At 40.8% G+C, this 21,668-nt stretch overlaps 1 protein-coding gene across 5 annotated transcripts in view; it reads right to left on the bottom strand.

Moving 5' to 3' along the window:
• Positions 1 to 21,668, bottom strand: part of KLF12 (Kruppel like factor 12) — a 243,667-nt gene that overhangs the window by 56,801 nt on the left and 165,198 nt on the right. For 3 of the 5 annotated variants that reach the window (XM_032192667.1, XM_032192689.1, XM_032192678.1), the window contains exons 5-6: positions 14,605 to 14,740; positions 1,719 to 1,778 (exon numbers count right to left, since the gene is read on the bottom strand). In XM_032192667.1, the coding sequence (XP_032048558.1) occupies positions 1,719 to 1,778; positions 14,605 to 14,740 (196 nt within the window). The remainder of the gene's footprint in view (positions 1 to 1,718; positions 1,779 to 14,604; positions 14,741 to 21,668) is intronic. The other 2 variants (XM_032192698.1, XM_032192706.1) reach the window with 1 other exon arrangement.

Raw genomic sequence — 21,668 nt, 5'->3', positions numbered from 1 at the left:
TATTATATTTCAGCCTCATCTCACTCCAGTCAGAGCCAACAAATTTGCAGTGGTTTAGAGCACTGAGATGCCCCAAGCAATCTTCATCTACTTATAATCATCCCGGCTGTTCAGGGGGTCTTACTAGTAGGATATAATGTTCTTTGTTACGGTATGTGTAAATTCACAACAAATTTTTGGAGCAAATTATTGACAACATAAAAACTTGAGAAACAAATTGACAACATAAACCTCTCTCTTGAAAATGCTTCCTGTAGAATAGAAGTTAATACGAGTGACTATATAGACTATTATTACTAACTATAGCTAAGAGTCTGTATCTAAAATTGTATATGAAAAACATGTATTTTAGAAAGAAAGAATTTTGAGAGGTTGGTAGTTTCTTCAGAATAATTTTTGAAGCTATACTGATAGCTATACTGATACTTTCAATTGCACAAGTTTTGAGTGGAAACTTCTAAAAGGAAATTCTATTTTATTATTTTAAAACTAAACTTATCTTCTCAAATTCTGTTAATAATGTTATATTTTTGCTCCCAAGTAAATCTCAAAAGCTTTGTACTGGCCTTAACAGAGAAGTTGTTGCTGCTACTTTGAAAATGTTTGAGTAATAAAATCCTGCAAATTTTTAATATAAATATACTAGTTGTAATGCAATTAACTGCAAATTGGTGATACGAGCAGACTTGAGGAACGATTTCAGTATTTGACTACTCATTAGCAATTTGAAAGTGTAATTGCTCTTAAACATGCCATCTTAATTTTCTTATGAAGCTTAGATCTGCTTATAAATGTGAAGAATTAGATTTCTGCTGCAATTTATTTGCTTATAATGAATATAAGTTGTTTTTCCTTTGGTACTCCACAGATAGAGGTTCTGTGGATTACTAAGAGTAAACAAGGATGGGTTTACACTTGTCACATAACACAACTGTAAAGAAATCTTTTCAGGTGCCCACCTAACAAAGGAAGAGATGAGGACAAACAAGCAAAAACACCAAGAGCGGACATTTCATTGCATACCATTTTTAAACCCAATAAAACACAAGCAATGAATCCAACAAAAACAGCATCACTGACAGCACTGGTACACCTGTTCTGTCATGTATGACATGTATGTGCAAGCAAGGTGAACCCGAGGCACATGATGGTGTTACTGGTATTACAACACTTGCTGGAACCTCCCACTGGACTTGGGTGTAAACTCTGCACTCTAACGCAGGTTATCTACTAGGCACGTTACACAGCAAGGTTTTAAGATTTTGGCATCCTTGAAAAAACAGCAAGGAGATGTTTGCAAATACTTCTTCCTACATTTTATAGCTTTGCTCATCTACGATTTTGTGGTAATTGACAATCAGAACATATGTTATGTTGATCCATGTTAACCTTGGGTAAAGTAAGTTATTACTCAATTTCAGTAGGCTACTTTGGACATTTTCAACTGCATTATCAAACATCAGACAGGATTCTTCTTTGATATTTTCATATTTTATTTACTAGGATTTGGAAAAATTGCAATTTTCCCACAATGCACACCACCACCCTCCCAGCCCCCAGAAGATAAAAAACAAAACCAAAAATCAACTTTGGACCTTGCCCAGCCCCACATATCCCCCAGCCATGACATAAAGAGGGAAAGAAAGCTGAAAAGTACTGCTACTAGGCTTTGTCAATAAAACAGAACATTATATAATACACAATAAAATGCTTCATACCTGGAGTTGAAAAAACGAAAAGGGTTAGCAGCTGACCTGGCACAGCCCCACATGCTCTCTCTGGAAATTGAACACAGACAATTAGGAATTTTAAGTTACCCCAAACAATTGCAGGGGACTTAGACAAAGTTGAGGAACACTTACTGCAAAGTAAGCACACGGCCTCAGCACGGAAGGGATTTAAGATTTTTCCATTCATTTTAAAACTCCTCCTTAAACTGAAATTGCTCTGTAGAGGCCCCAGCTAATACTAAACAAGTCATTAGGAGCTCTGCCATTAATTTGTGTGGGAGTAGAGTCAAGGCTTAAGGGCCCAGGTGTCACTTGGTGGTGGTCATTCTGGATCATGGTGGATCACATTTGCTCATTAAAAAATAATCAGTGACCAAGAAGAAAACACTAAGGAGAACCTTGAGCAGACAGACGTTGCGTGAAGAGGGAATACAGGCTAGAGCACACATTCCCTCCCAAAATTGTGCTGCTTAAGCAACATTATTCCTAACACATCATAGAATGACCTAGCCATAAATGCTTTTACTTATAACTGAGACTCCAGGGAAAATAGATAATCTGCTATGATATTATCTGGAATATTGAACAATACAAATGTACTACGTAATATCTGCATAAACCCTCATGCTGTGATTTGGACTACATGGAGTAGTCCTTTTCACTGACAAATTCTGATCTACTGTATGTATTCAAACAAGAAGCAACAGACAGCTGGCTTTCTGAAATAGTTCCACCACGTTAGAAAAGAAAAAAGAAAAACCTGTAGAAAGGCAAGCCTATGAATAACCCCCTTCAGTCTTTCCCTCTGTGGTTTAGACCTCAGACGTACCACAAAATCAGTCTGAGGCCAACGCCCAAGAAGCTAGCAAAAAATATTAGAATAATAACATGAATCATAAAAAAATGTTGTAGCACACTAGCCGTTCAATGCATTTGCACTGCAAACATTTTGGTTCCTTTACAGTGATCAGTTAAAATGGTCAGGTTGGCACAATAATTGTAGAAAGTGAAAAGGAAACTTGCAAAGAGACTTCTCTAGATTTATCTAACTGCTCTTACCTTTGGCCCTTGGTAACCTGTGGCCTAACTTGGCACCTCAACGTTTACAAATAATTTTTTTTTCCCCCAGATTTTGCACTGCATCCTTCAAACTTCTCACATTTCCATGTTTGAAGTGTACAGTAAATATTTGTCTTCTTTACTGTTCGATTTTGCCATTTGCTAAATGATAAATTTCTGATAATGACAGAAATCTGCCACCAAAATGACAAAAGGCTGCAAAAAACCTTCATAGCAAACTGCAATTTATCAACTCTATCATGGCCTGACATTGCTTTTCCCACCCTCTTTCTCCACTCCACGTCGAGTTTCTGCATTCTCCCGAAGTGCATCTGAGGTATGTGTCCCATGAGATCACTAGGTACACTAGATACTAGGTACTAGTTATTTCACAACTGCACCACTACATAACCAAAGGCACTGGGCAAAACCTCCCCCACCCCATTAACCCTCAACTGAACTCAACATGCTCTGGAAAAATGGTAACTAGAAACCATGGCATTGAGCGCTCTCTCCCACGTCAATTAATTTATAATCAGCTTTTAGCTCACTCTACATCTTACTAAAAAAATATTTATTCCCACAGCTAACACGAACAGCAATACATTACTCTGAAACCATGACCAAACTTTGTACAATTCTTTTCATAAAAGTCCATTTTTAACACATAAGCAATATGGCAGGCCAAAAATACAGCTGGTGAAGATGAGTATTTGCACGCTGAATTTTTGCCAGTGGGAAATTCAGCAGACAATTAAAACTCTGGTAAGAACCTCTGTTATGTAGGCACTAAAGAGAAAACAACACCAGAAAATCCATCTTCCAAAAACCCCAAAAGACACCTAAAACTTCCAATGTTCCTCTTGGTTTGGCCTGAAAGCCAAACGGCTGTGGCTTGCAAGTGTAGACAACTTAGCCTAAGATAGCTGATGCGTTTCCTGCCCCTAGCTGGCTGCCTTGTTCTCACCTTACTGACATCTGAGTGGAACAAACAAGTTTACAAAGCCACATTTTCAGATTAAAATGTACCTTAAAATACCACTTATTCAGAAAGTGGGGGTGGATGAGGAATGGAAGGGAGAGACTGGCATTTAAGTGCATGCCCCTGCATCCTGTCTGGGCAGCTGAGCAGCTACCTCCCACCCCAACACCGCTCTGATCCAGAAGTCCAACCCTTGCCTCTGGGGCTGAAGTTTTTCTGTGCTCTAGAAATGGCTAAAACACACTTGACAACATAGATTCAGCATAAAAAGGGATCTGTAATAGTAACTTTCTAATCCAAAATACCAGTGTAGGAGGAAAAAGAAGAGGAAAGGGATGTTGTGGGGCCACTCCTTGGTATCTTTTGCATCCTAGCCTTGTATTCAGTTGGCAAACTTGGGTATCTGGCTTCCTAAGTCAGTGTGCTAACCACTGCGTTTATATGGCAGATGCAGGTGGCTGCATGACCACTGCCACTGGCCGTCATGTCTTTAGAAGGAGTGGATCCCCTCCTTTGAGGCTGCTAGGAAGAGGATAGAATGGGTTTTAAAATAGGTAGAAGCAGGTAAGCTCTGAATAGATTGCTTGCCCTCTCATTTTCCACAATGGGAAGTTGGCAACCTAAACCTTTTTTTTTCCTTTTTTCCCTGAACTTGGCGTTAATGATCAGGTCACAAGCTCCACAGAGAACAGAGATGACCCACAGCCATACACCTAGCAGGTAACCAGAGCATTTAAGTCTTTGCTAATGATATTAAGGGAGTGCTGATGCCTTGTGTAGGTGCTCTGAAACCTCTGGACCCAAACACGTTTTATAACCTTACAACGCTTCTGCCAGGACCCCAAAGTTGACAATCCACACCTTGTGCCAAGAGTCTGCATGGTTCATCCTGGCTCTGAGCACATGTAGTTCATGCACATTGTATGGGACTAGCGGTACCTCTATGCCATGTGGTACATTAACAGGCGTGTGCCCATTACAAAACTGCATGTTCTTGCTATTAGGATGCAAACACATTTGTAAGCAAGACTATGCCCTAGTGATGGCTAAGAAGCTCAGAGAAATTACATAGTGATACAAAAAACAAAAAGTTGGGCAGTGGAAATGCTGAGTGCAAAGGGAATCAACCTTTTTAGCTAAGCAAATAATTTACTAAACATTATCCTGTTCCTCCACTTTCAAAACCGCTGTGATTGAGATTTGTAATTAGATTGAGAATTTGTAATTGAGATTCAGTAATTATTCTAGCTCCTCCTGTAAAATTATTTGACTCTCTGACTCTCTGGCCACCTGACCAAAGAGAAAGCTATGGTCATCAGCTCTCTCATTTTTGGGTTCTGCTCGAAATGCTAGAGGTTTCCCTATGCAGCAGCCACTGTAGACAAGCCTTAGGATGAGCATTTTTTCAGGGCAGCCTCTGACCTGCCAGCCCACTCCGTTCTGCCTGAGCTTAATGACACAGCAAGAGTGGGTTTGATCCACTGTGGTCTCCTCTTTAGTTCCTTCCTGCCTCAGTTTTCCTATTTCCGTGTATCACTATCCTGCAGCAGCTCAGTATATCCCAGGGGGATAAATAAATAAAAATGTTGCCCAAAACTTCATTCTTGACGTGTCTTTTGTGTGTCATGGCTACAACAAAGAAGGTGCTCAGCTTGACTCTGGCACTTGTGACTGTTGGTACTTCTGACGCACCTCAGCCACTGATTTGCTTTACCTCTTATTTCAGCCTTCAGTTCCTTTCTTTTTGCCTAGAGTAACCTCATATGTGTGGTTGCTTTAAGCTCCAATTATCCCTGCCTTGAAGTGTCCAAAATAGTAATGGTCATGTCCTCGGCCACATACACATGGACAACACCTCTTCGGCACAAGGGCTGAGCACAAAAATTTCTTCTACATCCATCATCCAGGAGCCTCCTGTCATTCCTCTTTACCTGAAGCCTAAAAAGAACTTGCTGTGAGAAATGAGGTTGTGGTGGAGTCACTCTTAGTGAAACAGGATGGAGCTAATAAAGGGGAAAACCCAGGACAACCTTTCCCCATTGTGAAGGAGAAGAAAGGAGAACAGTAGAAAAAATACATTGTGGGTTGGGTGTTTTTTTTTTCGTTTGTTTTGTTTTTTTAGTCTTGTATTCACATGCTTACTCAATTATGCCTGGCTAAACGGTGTTCCTGTCTTAAGAGTGCCCTCCTTTGCATGCCTTTTACATATACCTGGGACCTATACAACTTCCTTCATGTTTTTGTATTCATTGATCTGAACACTCAGGAAACATTTTTCATACATTGGCATGAGCACTGCTATTAAGAATTAATTGTGCTGCATGTTTGTCTGTCACAAAATCACAGGAACTGCCATATGGAAAAGGAAAGATAAAAACTTATCTGATCTAGATAATGAAAAAAGAAGTAATTTTGGCTCAAGTGACAGCAGAGGACAATGCTCTTTCTTTTTCTTATCAGTAAGTCAAGGTAGCAGTTCACTGAGGTAGTTTTATTGTGGCTTTTTCTGGCAGAGTTCTGCTGTCTAATCCACACCGTTGAGTATTTGCTGCAGCTCTGAATTTCTTAATGCAAACCTCTCTGCCTCTGCCTTCTGTGCTGATTTAGAAAGAAAATACAGAAAAAGCTGAATAATGAATCATCAGGGAAACTCCTGCCAAATAGGCGCACAAACTGCTAACCGGGTAGCAGTCATACATATTGTTACTTATAATTCACATTTCAGTGTCATGCTCTTGAAGCAATTACACAATGCCTCCTTCTCCATCAATAAAAGGCATTTCACATATCTAACCAGTAATGACTCGAGCTTCACTCTGGAGCAACACAGAGCAGTGGATTTAGCATGGGACTAGATCCCAGCTCATCCTCTGCTTTGCTGTGTGCCTTGAGCAAGACACTAACCTGCAGATAATTATAATATTTGAACACACAGGGGACCCGTACAATTTAATTAGTTAATGTTTGCAAAGCACTCCAAAGATAAAAAGTGCTATATGAATTATAATCATACTCTATTGTTTTGGGGCGTTTTATTCCAAGGAACACTTGTGTAAACATGTTTAGTGGTGTAAAATCCCAATAACGACAAAGTTATTGCCTTGAAATGATTGGCACTTCTTGGACAAAAATTAAAATGAATTAACAAATTTAATCTATTTTTGAGAAGACAATTATATGAGACAATTAAATATAGATACTAAACCGAAGCCAGGAAGCAAGATCTTTGAAAGTTTGTTTGTGATGGATAAAGGTAATGAAAGAGACATACAGAAAGTTATCTATGAACCCAAATGTTACAAATAACTCTCTTGCTGCACTATACTGGTCCCAAGACAGGCTACGTGTTACTTTTTTTCTTTTTAGCATCCAGATTTCTGTTATGGTATCAGAATTAATCGTTAGATGCAATTAAGTTAATGGTAAAACTCACCTGAACTTTAACAGAGCCAGGATTTCTTGGCCCTTTCAGCTTATTATGCTTATTAATTTAAATATTTCTCTTCAAAGGAAAATATTACTCCTAGCAATGGTATGGTAAAATATGTATTGCAGCTCAATGCCTAGCACTTCAAAGTGATTCAAAAGAAGAGAGCATATTTCCTAATGGCAATGCCTCCTTGGTCTAGACTCATCTACGAACAGTCACTGGTAACTTACTGTTGCAGGGTGGACAGGAAAAAAATATTTTTGTGTAGACCAAGCTGAAAGCATTTTTATTTTCAAATTAGCTTTCTTCAGGGACTAATTTGACAATATCCCTGTCTCCTAATACACTGTCATTTAAGCAATACCATCCTTTCAAAGCAGGCAGCTATGGCAACTTCTTTGTAGAAGGTGCTTTTGATTTACAGTTGCCGTCCACCTGGCACTTGTTCCTAATGATCACTGGCTGATGGGAAATCTGTTATTCTGGCAAAAGGCTCTGAGACATATACAAGAGATTTTCACACCAAAAATCCCAGAATCTCTGTGCATGCACAGAATGGCATCCTTTGATTTTATTGCCCAGCCTGCCAAGTTATTACGCCTGTTTTATTTTATTTTTTTTTAAATGTGGCATATGCAAAAGAAGAAAAAAAAAAAAAAAGAACCTTCTTAGAATAGTATAGGTCTATGAGTAAATTTGTAAAGTGCATAAAATACAGTGCATAAATACACTATAGAAGTCAGCACTTATTTATTGAGTTATCTGACCTGCATGGATGTAGAAATCATACTTTATAGCATTGGCATAGGCCCCAAGTTTAGATGTACTGGTTCAGGTTCTTCTTGAGTCACAGACTTCTATCATGGCCTCAGAAAACCACATGGAGTAAGATTCCTCACATAACTTTACCAGTCTTAAGGTTAACCATTCTCCCTAAGCCATTTGTCCAAACTCCTTTATAACCATGGGGGAAGACAGGCACCTCCAAAAGGCATGAGATGATTGAGAGGGATTGGATGAAAGGTGAAACAATTGAACCTAGAAGTATGCACTGCTACATGCACTACTACTACACTGAGAAAATCCAAAATATTTGAGCTTATCTTTCAGGTAGCTTAAATTATGAGAGATGAACCTTGCTGCAAGGTTAAGTCCAAACTGCACCAGCCAGTACTGCTCAGGGGTTCCCTAAGATAGCTAGGTCACAGCACTCCTCTGCCAGCCCTTGTCCAGCCCAGCAACACTTTTCACAGCACCATCCTTTTTTTTTTTCCACCACAGGATACAGATGTGAGACTGCTGACAAAAAATAAAACTAGGACAGAAATATCCACGAAGCGGGGGACTCAACCACAATACAGATGGTTGTCTGCCTTACTGGGCTCTACATCACCAGTGCATCTCACTTAGGTATCTGCATATACACCTCATTTTTAATGTTCAGTGAGTCAGATAGGTTTGTACAGTAACTCGAGAGGGCTGAGGAGAAGCCCCTTGCCAAAAGAGTCTGTGGGGAGGTGGGAGACTCACGGCCAATTCAGTTTTCTCTGTTTGGGGCCCTACTGCCCCCCATGAGCATCGCAGCAACTGAGCAATCTTCTTAGGTCTTACTGTGATGGAAAAAATTTACTGCAATGGAAAAACGCACCCCAGACTTGGCAAATCTTCATGAGAAAAGTCAAATTGAAGCTGATGTATTCCCACAATTTTACTTTAGACAAACTAGCATTCTCCAGTAAAAAAAATGCTTTATTGAGAAATTCTGGAGCAGCACTACTCAGCTCTCCATGTGCAAAATCACCATCCAATTTTGTGCCAGTTTTAAATTGAGCATTTGTTCACAGAGGGTGGATGTACCAGAGGAGAGAGAAGCAAAGTTCAAACAAGCACTGCCAAAACACTCTCACTTATGCTTCTTGGGAGACTCAGGGCAAAGTATTTTGTCAGTAACTAGAGGAAAAAACTGAGGCAAAAGTTCCCTATAACGAATAGTACAGTAGTAACGAATGATTGCAGCTGAATCAGGAAAACAGACATTATCAGTGTAGAAAATGAATGGCTGATGGGAACACACGTATAAACTTCAAAAAAGATAAAAATCAATGCAGAAGTTGATTTACATTGAAGAAAAGGAGGGAGAAGAAAAGGTAAGAAAAAAAAATCAGACTCAAAAACTACTTATCAACTTGGTACTGTGGCTGTGCTGTCTATCTGCTGTGGACTTTCTTTTTCTCTCGTGCAGTATCCAAAACTTTCTTCCACTGTGTTATAATAATAAAACCCAGCAGAATTTGAAAATAAAGTAAGATGATCACATTAGCATTAACGTATCAATCATGTAACGTAGCCAAAGAGCACGGGTGGTAGGGTCAAAGCCCCCAATTTCATTTTCACTCAGCAGCATCCAGCGCAGCGCAAGAAAGAGTTCACGCTAAAGGTCAGCACGGTCACATCCCAATGACAAATCACATTTCTATGAATTAACTGCAGCTATCACTACAAGTATTCAGGATTTCCTCTCTGAATTTTATGTCTCTACTTCATCCCAGAGAAACAAGAAGGTTACTCAAGCAACATTAGTTTATATGCACAGTCCATCTTCTCCTTGACATGGAAAAATGGTTTCATTAGAGGGGTTCCCTCCACCTCCAACTCAAAAGGAGAAGAAATGTCTGTAAGGGCAGGAAGAGAAATTTCTGGATCTCTGGATTTTAAACAACACACTGGTCAAAAGTTCGCACTAAAAACCACCCTCCCTCTGTCTCTTCCACTTCTGCCCTCAGTATCTGCAGGTAGGAGAAATCACATGGCATGTGTTCGGGGGAGAGAGCTACAAGGTCTAAAATACTGAGGTTTTACGGTGCATGTGTGCAGGGCAAGAAGAAGCTGAATGCCCTATTCAAGGTTTATGTTGCTGTGTGCCATGGGATGGCTTCTGTGCCCCACTGCATTGGGGTGGGAGGGCTGCCATGCTGAGGGAACAGGATGCTGCCTCCAAAAGGGGAACTTAAAAAGTTTTACTGGTCTTCTAGGGCTCAACTAATGCTTTCTCTTTTCTTGGCTTTATAAAGAATTCTGGAGTGTATCTGAGATTTGACCCTGAATATATGATGCTATTCTGGCTGTGTAATAAGCACCCAGTGGTGTCAGGCATATCGAGGCAAATCTGCTCTTTGTTAGAGAGCTACATGTCAGAATGAGTTTGTAAAACATGCTACGAAAAGGATGAAATGTTGCTTACAGTGCAAAGCCCACTGAAATCTACATATTGTGGCGATATTTATTATCAACCAGAGCAAATTATCTGAGATTAATAAATTATTCCTAGTCCAAGTTATGGTAAGGCACAGGAACTCCCATAAAGCAGCACTCTCACATAAAGAAATTTCACCCAAGTGCCCTGCTGGAAATAATGACTTTGTTTATCTATAACTTTACATTATTGATTGGGTTTGCTGAACTGAAGAAGGACTATGAAGTAATTCCAAAAGAAGTACTGAGAAATCTGCAAGCTCTGCCAATATAAAGCTAGCAGCAAGAAGGCAATTTTCCTGAGAAAAAATAGTCATACTTGGTTATTTTACAAATATGCAAGTGAATTACATTCTGTTTAAGTAAATAAGAACTAATGCCAAACATGAGGCTCGTAGTGTTTGATTGTCAGAATTTTTACTGGTAAGATTTTTTTTTTCTAGTTAGACTATAGTGTACTGAAAACAAAGCAGAAACACAGGAGGATGCCTTCAGTTTTAAAGGACACGAAAAGCAAAGCTGTCACATGGGCATTCCAAACTGTCCTATGACCTAGCCACGTAAGGGTAATTTGCAAAGCAACAAGCTTAAAAATCACAGAATCATTAAGCTTGGAAAAGACCTTCAAGACCATCTGGTCCAACCATCTCCCTACTACCAATATTACCCACTAAACCATGTCCCTAAGCGCCCCACCTCCAACCTTGCCTTGAACACCCCCAGGGACAGTAACTCCACCACCTCCCTGGGCCACCCGTTCCAATGCCTGACTACTCTTTCTGAGAAGAAATGTCTCCTCTTTTCCAACCTAAATCTCCCCTGATGCAGCTTGAGGCCATTCCCTCTAGTCCTGTCACTAGTTACCTGTGAGAAGAGGCCAACCCCCAGCTCCCTACACCTTCCTTTCAGGTAGCTGTAGAAAGCAAAAAGGTCTCCCCTGAGCCTCCTCTTCTCCAGACTAAACAACCTGGCTATATTAAAACAATTCCCCCTCCCCAGACAATGACTATTTAAGTTTCCTTCAGCTTATGGTTAAATCCTTGGCACTTCTAACACCACCGAGCAGATTTAGATCCAAAGGAAGATGTTGGTACATGTGGTACCGATTCCCAGCTGGTGGCACACTAACTCCTGAGTCACGCCATGGGGTGGCTTACCCTCACCTCACACCAGAGAACTACAGGGCCTGCAGTGAATGGGGAGGAATTGGAGCTCATGGGCTTAACTCTCTCCCTAAATTAGACAGCTAGCATAGTTTCAAAGAATTAACACTTGGGCACATCACCTTCTGTGTGCTCCATGTGCAGTGAAGACAGAAAACTAGCTTGGATGCAGGTATCTATGCTGCAGATGTCCAATTAGGCAGTTGGAGAATAAGGGCCAATAGACAAATATATATACATATATATATATAATTAAATATCCTTATGAAGAACAATTTTAAAAATGTCTGAAACACAACCTGGAAAAGGCCCATTGTTGTCTGGCACGTGCCACCATCATGTAAAAATTAGGCTTAGTGTTATGTTTAACAAAGGCAAGACTGTACAACAGCAATATAATATTGAAGGAAAGGATAATGCCATCCCTTTGGAGGTGCCATGCTGTACTTCCCAGATAGAAAGAGAAGACTCTCTCTCAGCAGTAAGCTATTTTTCATTGTTAACTGTAGAACTATTCACAAGAAAGCACTGACAAGCTCACTTAAGAAAGACTAAATGCTACAGGACAGTCTTCAATACTCTGAAGTCCAGCCTGCCTCACCTCAACACTTTGCTTAGACCTAAGACTTAGATTTAGACCAAGATTTAGGCAGTCTTTCTATGCATGCACCTACGCTGCCCAGTTACTCAGCAGAATGGTAGGTACTTTTCCACATCTTCAGAGGAAATTCCTGTCTACTAAGTTTAGGTGCTAAATTGAGCACACAGGATCTCCCTTTGGAAAACTTCAAAGGCACTTTCCTCTCTGCAACAAAAGTATGTAGAATGTGGTCTTTTATTTTCAGAGGACTGCTTTGCTAGACATCTAAAATTAAGGTACACATTAGATGCCAAAATTATACAGAATGGAGCCTGTCTGTAAGGCAATATATTACAGACCAAGGAAGAAATGGATTGAGTGGAGTTGGTATAATGTGCTAACATCTCTTTTCAGCACGGCAGCTGTATGTACAGTGTCTATGACTGAGAATGAAGTGAAAAATAAGACAAATTGCAGATCACTGTCAAATTAAATTTTCCTAATGGGGCTTTTGAAATAAACTAACAGATTACTGTTTAAAATAACCTGTAACAAGGATGAGTTGATGTTATATTATTAAATTTCTTAATTTAATTCTTATGCTCCAGAGCCAGCCAAGCAATATTCGACACATTTTCCTTCACAAATTGTGGAATGCATTATTCCAAAAACGCTTTTCATGGTTTGACCAATTGTCTAAATGTTCCAGCAAAATCAATCACATAAAATAGTATCAGCCTGCCAGTCATATATTAAAAGTATTTGCTAGCTCTCCATGTCTCTTTCTCTTTTCATTAATTAGGCAAAACTATTTAGTTCAAAATCATGACGGGTTGTATTATTTTTCTGGCTTATTATGTGTGCTATAAACTGAGAAAAAAATACTTCAGGGCCTGGTGTTGTTACTAGCAAATTCAAAATATGTGTGAGGCCTGTCAATCAAGCAGCAGTGTCACTTGTGAAGAATTGTTTTCTTCCTTTACCACTGTCAGAATGGGAGCATACTAATTACAGTGGGAGCCAACACTTGGCCATAATGAACTCCCTCTCTGCTTAGGGGGAATGTAGATTTGGGGATCATGGTTACTGTGCTTGACCAGAAAAAGTATTAGTGGGTGCCTGGTGAAAGCCCTGCTGAGTTGTGAGAGGTGGTGTTTCAGAGAGGCAGCATGGCTGGATGCTCTTACAGGCTCTCAGCTGATGTCTGCAGTACAGGATCACTACCACCAGTCTTTGCAACACCACATCTTCCTTCCTGCATCTTTGGGAATGGGTAAGAGGGGTGACTTGGGTGGCAAAAAGGAAGATATAAAGAACACCTCAGGAAGAAAACCCATTGGCCAACTGCCCAAACAATGCAAAAAACATAGTTCCCCCTCAACAAGCAGCTTAGTTTTCTCTCAGCATATAGAACATTGCTTTGGGAACATCAGCACTTCTGGCTATTGATGGCATGGAAAAAATAAAAACCAACAATATGTAAGTACTTTTAGATATCGAGTTACGACATTTAAAATTAATTTATAATAAATTATATAACAGTGTCTAATGGCCTTTATTATATCCCTTCCTATTTAATAATGTCCAGAATGCCCACAGTTTGAACCTCTCGGATAGAGTAATATGTTTTGTAGGGGTAGCACAGGCTTTAGTGCCTGGAGGCTCTAGTTCTATTTCCAGCTCTGCTTCAGACTTACAGGGTGACCTTTATACATAACCTCATTTTCCTCACCTATGAAATGGGGATATTAATACTTATTTACCTCACAGTTGGTTCCCTTCCAGCTGCTACAGTGACTGAGCAAGCTTATGCATCTACAGAATTACTAAAGTTAGTGATAAACTTTTCCTTTTTTTTTTTTTTTTTTTTAAGTAAGCAATAAAGGAATTAAATTAAGAACTTGGGTTTTGTCCCTCCAGTAAGTAAAAGCACGCAGAAAAATAACAGTAATGGAAAAAATGTTCAAAGCCCCTCACTAATTTCCTTTCAATTACTCTATTCTGCATGAGACATGTAGGTGATTTCTATTTGATGGCAACTCGATGAAGCTTCCTGATGCTGCTTTCAGTCAAGAAGAAAGTGAGGTGTTTTTTTCAGAGGAAGTCTAACCTGGAGTGAATATAAAAACCACTACAAGCTTTGCAAGTAAATAAAGGAGAAATAACTTTAATCTGAAACTTTAGCTAAGAATTAGAGAGGAGAGAAAGAAGTGAAAAGAGAAGCAGAGAAAGCAGACAGAAGCAGCAATCTCTTCCTAAAGGGAATGCAGCTGAACAGAAAGGATGCTGGCAGGTACACCGGCTTGCAGAGGGGAGGACACCTCCATGGAGCTGCCGATGGATGGTGTCTCCATCAGCCAGGGAACACCTTGGTGATACTCATCTCACTCTGAGAATATGATACTTACTCTTGTACTGCTCTGGCTATGGAGAGCGCTGTAGATCCAGTTTCATTAACGCTATCTAAGGTCACATTTGGCAGGTCGTCATCATCACTGTCACTTTTAATTTGTCTGGGAGATAGGCCTCGGGGGTCCATTTGTGCTGGAAAGAGACATATAATGGATTAATATGAGCGCGCTGAAATTAATCTTGTCCCAGAGCAACATTAGGGTGTACAACACATCTATCTGCTTAGGCTGGATGGCATGGTTTACTCTGAGCTTCACAAATCAGACGATGAATTTGCAAAGTCCTCTAGCAGTACTACAGATATACACAAACGTTTCCGCCTGTATGCAAATGCCCAAATGCACACAGACTACAGGAATGCGCTCTGCAGACTTGAACTACTGAATGCAAATAAAACTATATACACAGTGTTTGTCAAAAATTCAGTTCACCCTCAAGTTAATTTATTCAGGTTGACTTCTGAAATTGAAGATAAAGTGGTACCTCTACCTTGTACAACACAGCACACCTGAGAGCAAATTTTACAGCCAAATTTCAAGAGCAATTGTTTGATTTTGACTGTCCATCTTGAGACACCAGGTGGAGATCCATGTCACTCCAGTCAATCAAAAGCTAGGCAGCTAAAATAGGCCAGTTGTCCTGGTTTCTGAATCAATTCAACACCTGTGTGAACCACTGAAGATGACTTGTCTCCACATTACATGTGTCAAAGACTCTACAAACAATTTTGCACAGATGCCTAACTTACAGGTGATTGATGCTGGCTAATGTATCTTCTTCCTTTAAGTCAGATTTGTTGGAAAAATCACATGCTCTCAGGTCTTAAGAAAATCCAAACATCAACATTGCAGGATTATTTTGTCCATCTACAGTTTACTGTTTAGTAATGCCCTGGGTGTCCATGGCAAGGTGCTGACAGCTGGGGGCTCCTCTGTGAGGAGAGGCCGGGGCTGCCCCATGTCAGATAGCTGATTCCAGCTGGCTCCAATGGCCCCGCCACAGCAGCCAACGTGGCGGCGCCTTGGGGAAAATGTACATAAGAAAGGGCAAAACACTGCACAGGCAGCGAGGAAAAGAGTGAGAAACAGTCTTGTGAACATCAAGATCAGAAAAGAAGGAGAGGGAGGAGGTGCTCCAGGTGCCAGAGTGGAGGTTCCCCTGCAGACTGTGGAGGACGACACAGCAGAGAAGGTGTTTCCCTGCAGCCTGTGGAGAGAGCCACTGTGGAGCAGACACCCACACTGCAGCCTGTGGAGGAACCCATGCTGCAGGAGGTGGGTATGTCCCGAAGGACCTGCAACCTTTTCAGGAGCAGGCTCTTATGACAAGAAGTGCAAGCCATGGTGAGCCCACAGAGGAGCAGGCTTATCCTGATGGACTGCAGCCTGTGGAGGACTCACTTTGGAGCAGCAGAAAAATGCGAGGAGGAAGGAGCAGCACAGATGAACTGCAATAAACTGACTGCAAGCCCCATTCCCCGCTGCTGCTCATACTGGGCAAGGAGGTAGAGGGGTTGGGAATGAAGGAGTGAAGCCAAGCCTGGGAAAAGGTGGGTGTGTGTCCCAACCATCCCAATTGTTTTTAATTGGCAGTAAGTTAAATTAATTTTCCCCAAGTCAAGACTGATTTGCCCATGACAGTAATTGGTAAGGGATCTCCCTGTCTTTATCTCAACCCATGACCTCTTCCATCTTCTATCTCCCTGTGCCCTGCTGAAGAGGGGAAGTGAGAGAGCAGTTGGGTGGGCTCTGGCAGACAGCCACGGTCAGCCCTTCTGAGGTACGTTTTGTGAAGAAAAGAGACAGTGAAGGAAAGGAAAGCAGAAATGTGGGCTACATGCCTACCCTTTAATCTTATCTGCTGCCCTCCACAGGGAAGCAAGGATAACCCTTCTCAGGGGAGCAACTGAGTATGGGCAGGGAGAGGAAACCAAGAGGTGAAGTGACAGGGACCCTGGGGCACAACCGTGACCTGGGATGTTCACAAAACGAACTGGGGAGTTGCATGTACCAGGGGACAGATTCAGAGACAAAGTTGAAAGGTGATGTAAAGAGAGACACTCCTCCTCACCCATGAAATACCATGTGGGATTAGTAACCTCTGAGAGACACTGAAAGCATCTGGAATAGAGAGCAAAACTGGAGAGATGCCTGACTCTGCAAGGGAGAAGCAGGGAGGGCAGGCAAGAGATTTGTTTACAAATGTGTTTATTTTGTTTGGCCAGGTGAAATAGGGGAACCCAAGATTATTTATTTAAAGAGCTTACCGTTCCAGTTTGTTAGCTTGTATTCTCCTACAACACAGTGTCAGAGAGAGGACACTTTCTGGGCTTTGCTACATGTGTTTTGAGAAAGCTTTTATTCCCTGTCAGCTCTGCCTAAGCAGAGCCCCGCACAACAGGTTCCCTTCAGAGATCACAGAATCACAGAATGGCTTGGGCTGGAAGGGGCCTTAAAGATCCTCTAGCTCCAAGGCAGGGACACTTCCGACCAGACCAGGTTGCTCAAAGGCCCATCCAACCTGGGCTTGAACACCTCTAGGCATGGGGCATCAACAGCTTCTCTTAGCAACCTGTTCCAGTGCCTCAACACCCTCTGAGTAAAGAATTTCTACCTAGTATCTAACCTGAACCTTTTTTTTTTTTTTTTTTTTTAAGTTTGAAACCATTGCCCTATCACTACACCCCCTGACAATCCCTCTCTAACCAGGCTTCAGTCAACTTCCACCAAACTAAAGCCTACAATACCCTGAAGAAGTAAGGTTTTGCAGTCCCCTTCATTCAAACGCATGTTTCTTTTTCTTGCTTTAAGAGGATACAGAATCACTGAATACCTCTTGCAGGCAGATGCTACGGGCTTCTTCAACAGAAAGGTTCTTAACAGCCTTACCAAAACATGGGGAGAGGGTAGGAACATAAATATAGTTATAGGCATACAGCTAGAGAAATCTGTTTTCTTCAAAGTGAAAATGCACAGTATTTGTAAACTCTAGCTCTGTCCAGCTAAAGCACCAGGAAGAAAAAGAAAAAAAAAAAAAAAGAAAGAAAGAAAAAAAAAAGTATACTTTGGCTTCATTTAAGTCACCTTGGTCTAGGTCTATAGCTAGAAAGGAACTCTGAAAGCCACAGTTAAAATTCCCATTTTGCTATACTTCTCAAGTTGCCATGTTCACTGATGAACAGGGACTGAGCAACGCTGAAGAATGGGAGGGAAATGGATACTCCAAGAGCTATGCAGCCATAAAAGTAGCACTGATGGATAGCTGGGCTCTTGAAAAGAAAGCACTCTCTAAATGAGTGATGGCTCTAGGGAAAGTTGGTCTTAAATTTTAATTTATACCTTGGCTATGAACCACTTCTAAGTGAAAGAACAGTGAGTGATTATAACTACCCTTCAGCCACATTTTTATTTATGTTAAAGAAGAAATTACTATTAAAATATGTTCAGTAAGCTAATGCAACAACCCCTTCCTGAAGCACAGTGCAGTTACAGATGCACAGTATTACTTCTATTAGCTTTCTATTAAAACAGTTTAGGTGCCTCAGTAATACTGGCTGCATTCTGATTGCTTGTTTTGTCTTCACATACGCTAAAGCAAACACCTTTTCCTTATCAAAACAGAGATTGTTAACAATGAAAGATGAGCTGCAATGAGACAAACATATAGGAACTTAGAAATTGTTCATAACATTCAATTATTTTAGGTAGAATAAGCACCATTCTATGTTTCTTAAAGTCACAACTTACTCATGATGATATTCAATGTGTTTCTGAGCATCAGTGGTACTCTAGTACTTGTTTTAAGAGCAACTAAACCCTCTAGCCAGCTGATTTAGCCTCTCAAAACTATTTGTAAAGAAGGTGCTACTTCTGAGGATACTTATACCCCAATAAGGCTACCTTGCTATATACAATTTAAGATGATTATTACTTATCTTGTTACCTTTTTTGTCTTTCTTTAAGTGAATCTCATTGCAAGAAGTTACGTGTTTATATCTATACAACAATTAAGTATTTCTAAAAGTGACATATGTGAAAGCTGACATTTGTTAATGCATTTAAAATTGTAATAAAATTATGTATGTAATACTTTGCATTTACTGTGGCTTAACCCAACTGGTACTATAGCAAAAGTCTTAAATGGCTAGCTCAGAAACTTTCTTGATGTTTAAACCTAGGCTTAACTTAAAATCATAAAAGTTTTAAAGTAATTTAGCCCATAATATAGTTCTTATACACCAATATTGACCACTTAGCTACGAATACACCTACCCAGAAAGCTTGTATAAATGTATATGAAGAGTATTTTATGTACTTTTGTTCCTTATCAGACACACTGTTTCATTATTATTAGAGATTGTTGGAAGACTATTAAAACATTATTGAGACTCCTATCCTATCTGGTGTTGTTTCCACGTTACCTGAGGAATGTGTTAAGATGAAAACTCAACTATACTAAAACAGCACCTTCTTTTTGTTTGTGCCCAATGAGGTACATCCACTCTGTATACTCCTAATACAGCCATGAAGTAGCCAGTGGGATTGTGCATTTGCAGCTAAGGAAAATTGGACAATTCTGCCCCATGGATGCTACTTGCTTCACCAGAAGCCAATGTCTGAGCACATCATGAGGTGTTGCGACACATGGGCATGGTGAGAGTGAAATGCTAGGAATGGAAATGGATCTTTGAGCAAATTCAAAGGCAGGGAATTCAAGGCCATTTTTTGTTATATTTTCACAGTGAAACGATTTAAAGATGATAATTAAATTAGAGAACGATGCAGGGATTATTCCCTTATTTTTATATGTCAGACATAGAGATAGAAGCCCTTTTTTGTCCTGCTTTTCGTTCATAACCTCTTTTGCTCTGTCTTGGTCTTCCTACAACCCTCTCACTTTTCACTCTCCCTTTATGTCAGTGCTTTGCAAGCACTGGGGGAGAGCAAGTGATGAGGAGCAGGCTGGACCTAGAGGTGCTCCTCGCCCCAAGGACTCTCCCATACCAGACCAATGTACCACAAAGCAAGATGTGACCTATCTTGCTCCTTCCCCAGCTTGCAGACTGGGATGGACAAGATGCTGGTGAGCAGAGGTGAGTAGCCAGGAGTGCCTCTGACACCTGGCGTAAGCTGCCCTTGTCTTCTCCCCAACATGGCTGCAGCTGCTGCAGGGAAAGGCAGCCTTTAAAACTATTCTCCTTCCTCAAATGAGTCATGTGAATAACCAACTGGCTGAAAGCCTAACAGATATCTCCTCCTCACCACTCACTACAGCATGCTAACTGCAGTACAGGATTTTTATACATTCAGAGTTCATGACTCCTACTAATGTCAACAGCTTTGCCTTTCTCTTGGACATCTAAGAACAACCGTCGGACTGCTGGCACCAAGGTTTATAAATACCAGCAGCAGTTCATAAATGCTGAATTAAGAGTAATTATTGGCCTAATGAGCATCAGACTGGGAATAAGGAAGAGATGGAGGCAATTTAGCAAATGAGATGAAAAAGATGGAGGACAAGTGAGTAATGGAATACAATTGGCAAGCAAGGTGGAGGAGAGCCCACAAAACATGCCAGTGCATTTTAACCTTGCTTTGTGCCCTACATTGCTCTGAGGACCAAGCTTTTCCTTGAATTTAAGACCACAGGTCCAGAAGAAACCTCACCATGACACTGAATCAAGTCCTCCCTATCACAGGCAGACACATTTAATAAAGTTCAGGCTCTACAAATGAACAGGTTTTCTTGCTCTTGCTACTCCTCTTGAAAGGCAACATTTGTCCAACAGAGCTATCCAGTGGTTTTGTGAAGTGTGAATGAGGCTAAGGTGAGGCAAGTGAAAAGAATCAAGTTAGAGACAGCTTTCATGAGACAAAGGTGTCATTGAAAGAGCACAGGAGTTACAGAAGCAAGCTGTTAGCACTACACGCTGGAAAGACTGGCGAGCCAGGAGAGTTATTTAAGGCTGTCTGCAAGTACAGAAGGCTGCAAGTGGCCACATCATTTTCTGATCCTTTCTGCCAAAGAAAGTGCAGAGAATTGCTCTTGACACATGTACATATATGCAATCACTTCTCAATAACCACTTGTGCCAAAAAGGAGTTTCCTTTTAGGTGGTACAAGTGAACTCATCCTGAATTTGTTTTAAGGTGCAATGTGCAGATGGCTCTGAAGAAAGATGCATACCAGCCTGTATGGTATGCACTCCAGAACTTGGTCTACCATTAATACTGTATCTGAACCGCCAGTTGCCCATAGGAAAGTCAGATCTGGATCAGATATAAGATTGCTTCTATTTCTGTCGAATTAAACACAATTTTTTGGATATAAAGTTTATGTTGGCTGTGGGGGCCAGACAATACCTGATCCTGTGTTTTCGGGACAATATTACCCCTTCTAAAAAAGCTGGAACAGATTTAAACTTGCACAATGAGTTTTTAAGGAGTGTTGACTTATTTTGTGCTTTCTGGCACAAAATCTCCAGGAATGATCCAGTCTGCCAGCTCGAGGATGGACGAACCCCTTGGATCTAGGGGCCAGAATGCAGCCTTAACTTTCCCAGGGCAATAACATAACCACAAGGCCACACAATTGGAGTATTTTTCTCCTCCTCCACTCTCTAAATGTGTGCTTCTGTTTGCACCAGGGCAGGCATGCTTCATGTGAAACTTTGATTTGGGAATCACTCCAGGCATGCTTAGGTGTGTTTTGTTTCCCATCAGCAAGCTCACCATTTTGGGACAATGAACAGAGCTGAGCTCCCTCAAGAGATGGCAAATAGAGGTTTGCTCCACCCTAACACCATCCTAATCACTCAACTTCTTCGCAGCAATTTAGAGATACGCAGCTCAAGTGCTGTGGCCTGGTTGCTTAGGCCATGCACTGTTGAAAAAACTGGGGTTGGATGCCTGTAGTAGGTGGTCTGAATATGTCTTCTTTTTTGGGTGAAACAGGCTGTGCACTAACATACCTCTGCAACTGCAGGCAGTTTTCAGTTACCACAACCTGATCTGATTTCCTCAAATCAAATTTCCTGCGAGTGATAGGGATGAAAATTCAT

Source organism: Aythya fuligula, chromosome 1, assembly GCF_009819795.1.
Source record: "Aythya fuligula isolate bAytFul2 chromosome 1, bAytFul2.pri, whole genome shotgun sequence".
Classification (NCBI taxonomy): Eukaryota; Metazoa; Chordata; class Aves; order Anseriformes; family Anatidae; genus Aythya; species Aythya fuligula.
The sequence above is the reverse complement of the archived record's forward strand: the minus strand, read 5'-3'. Positions and strand labels throughout refer to the sequence as shown.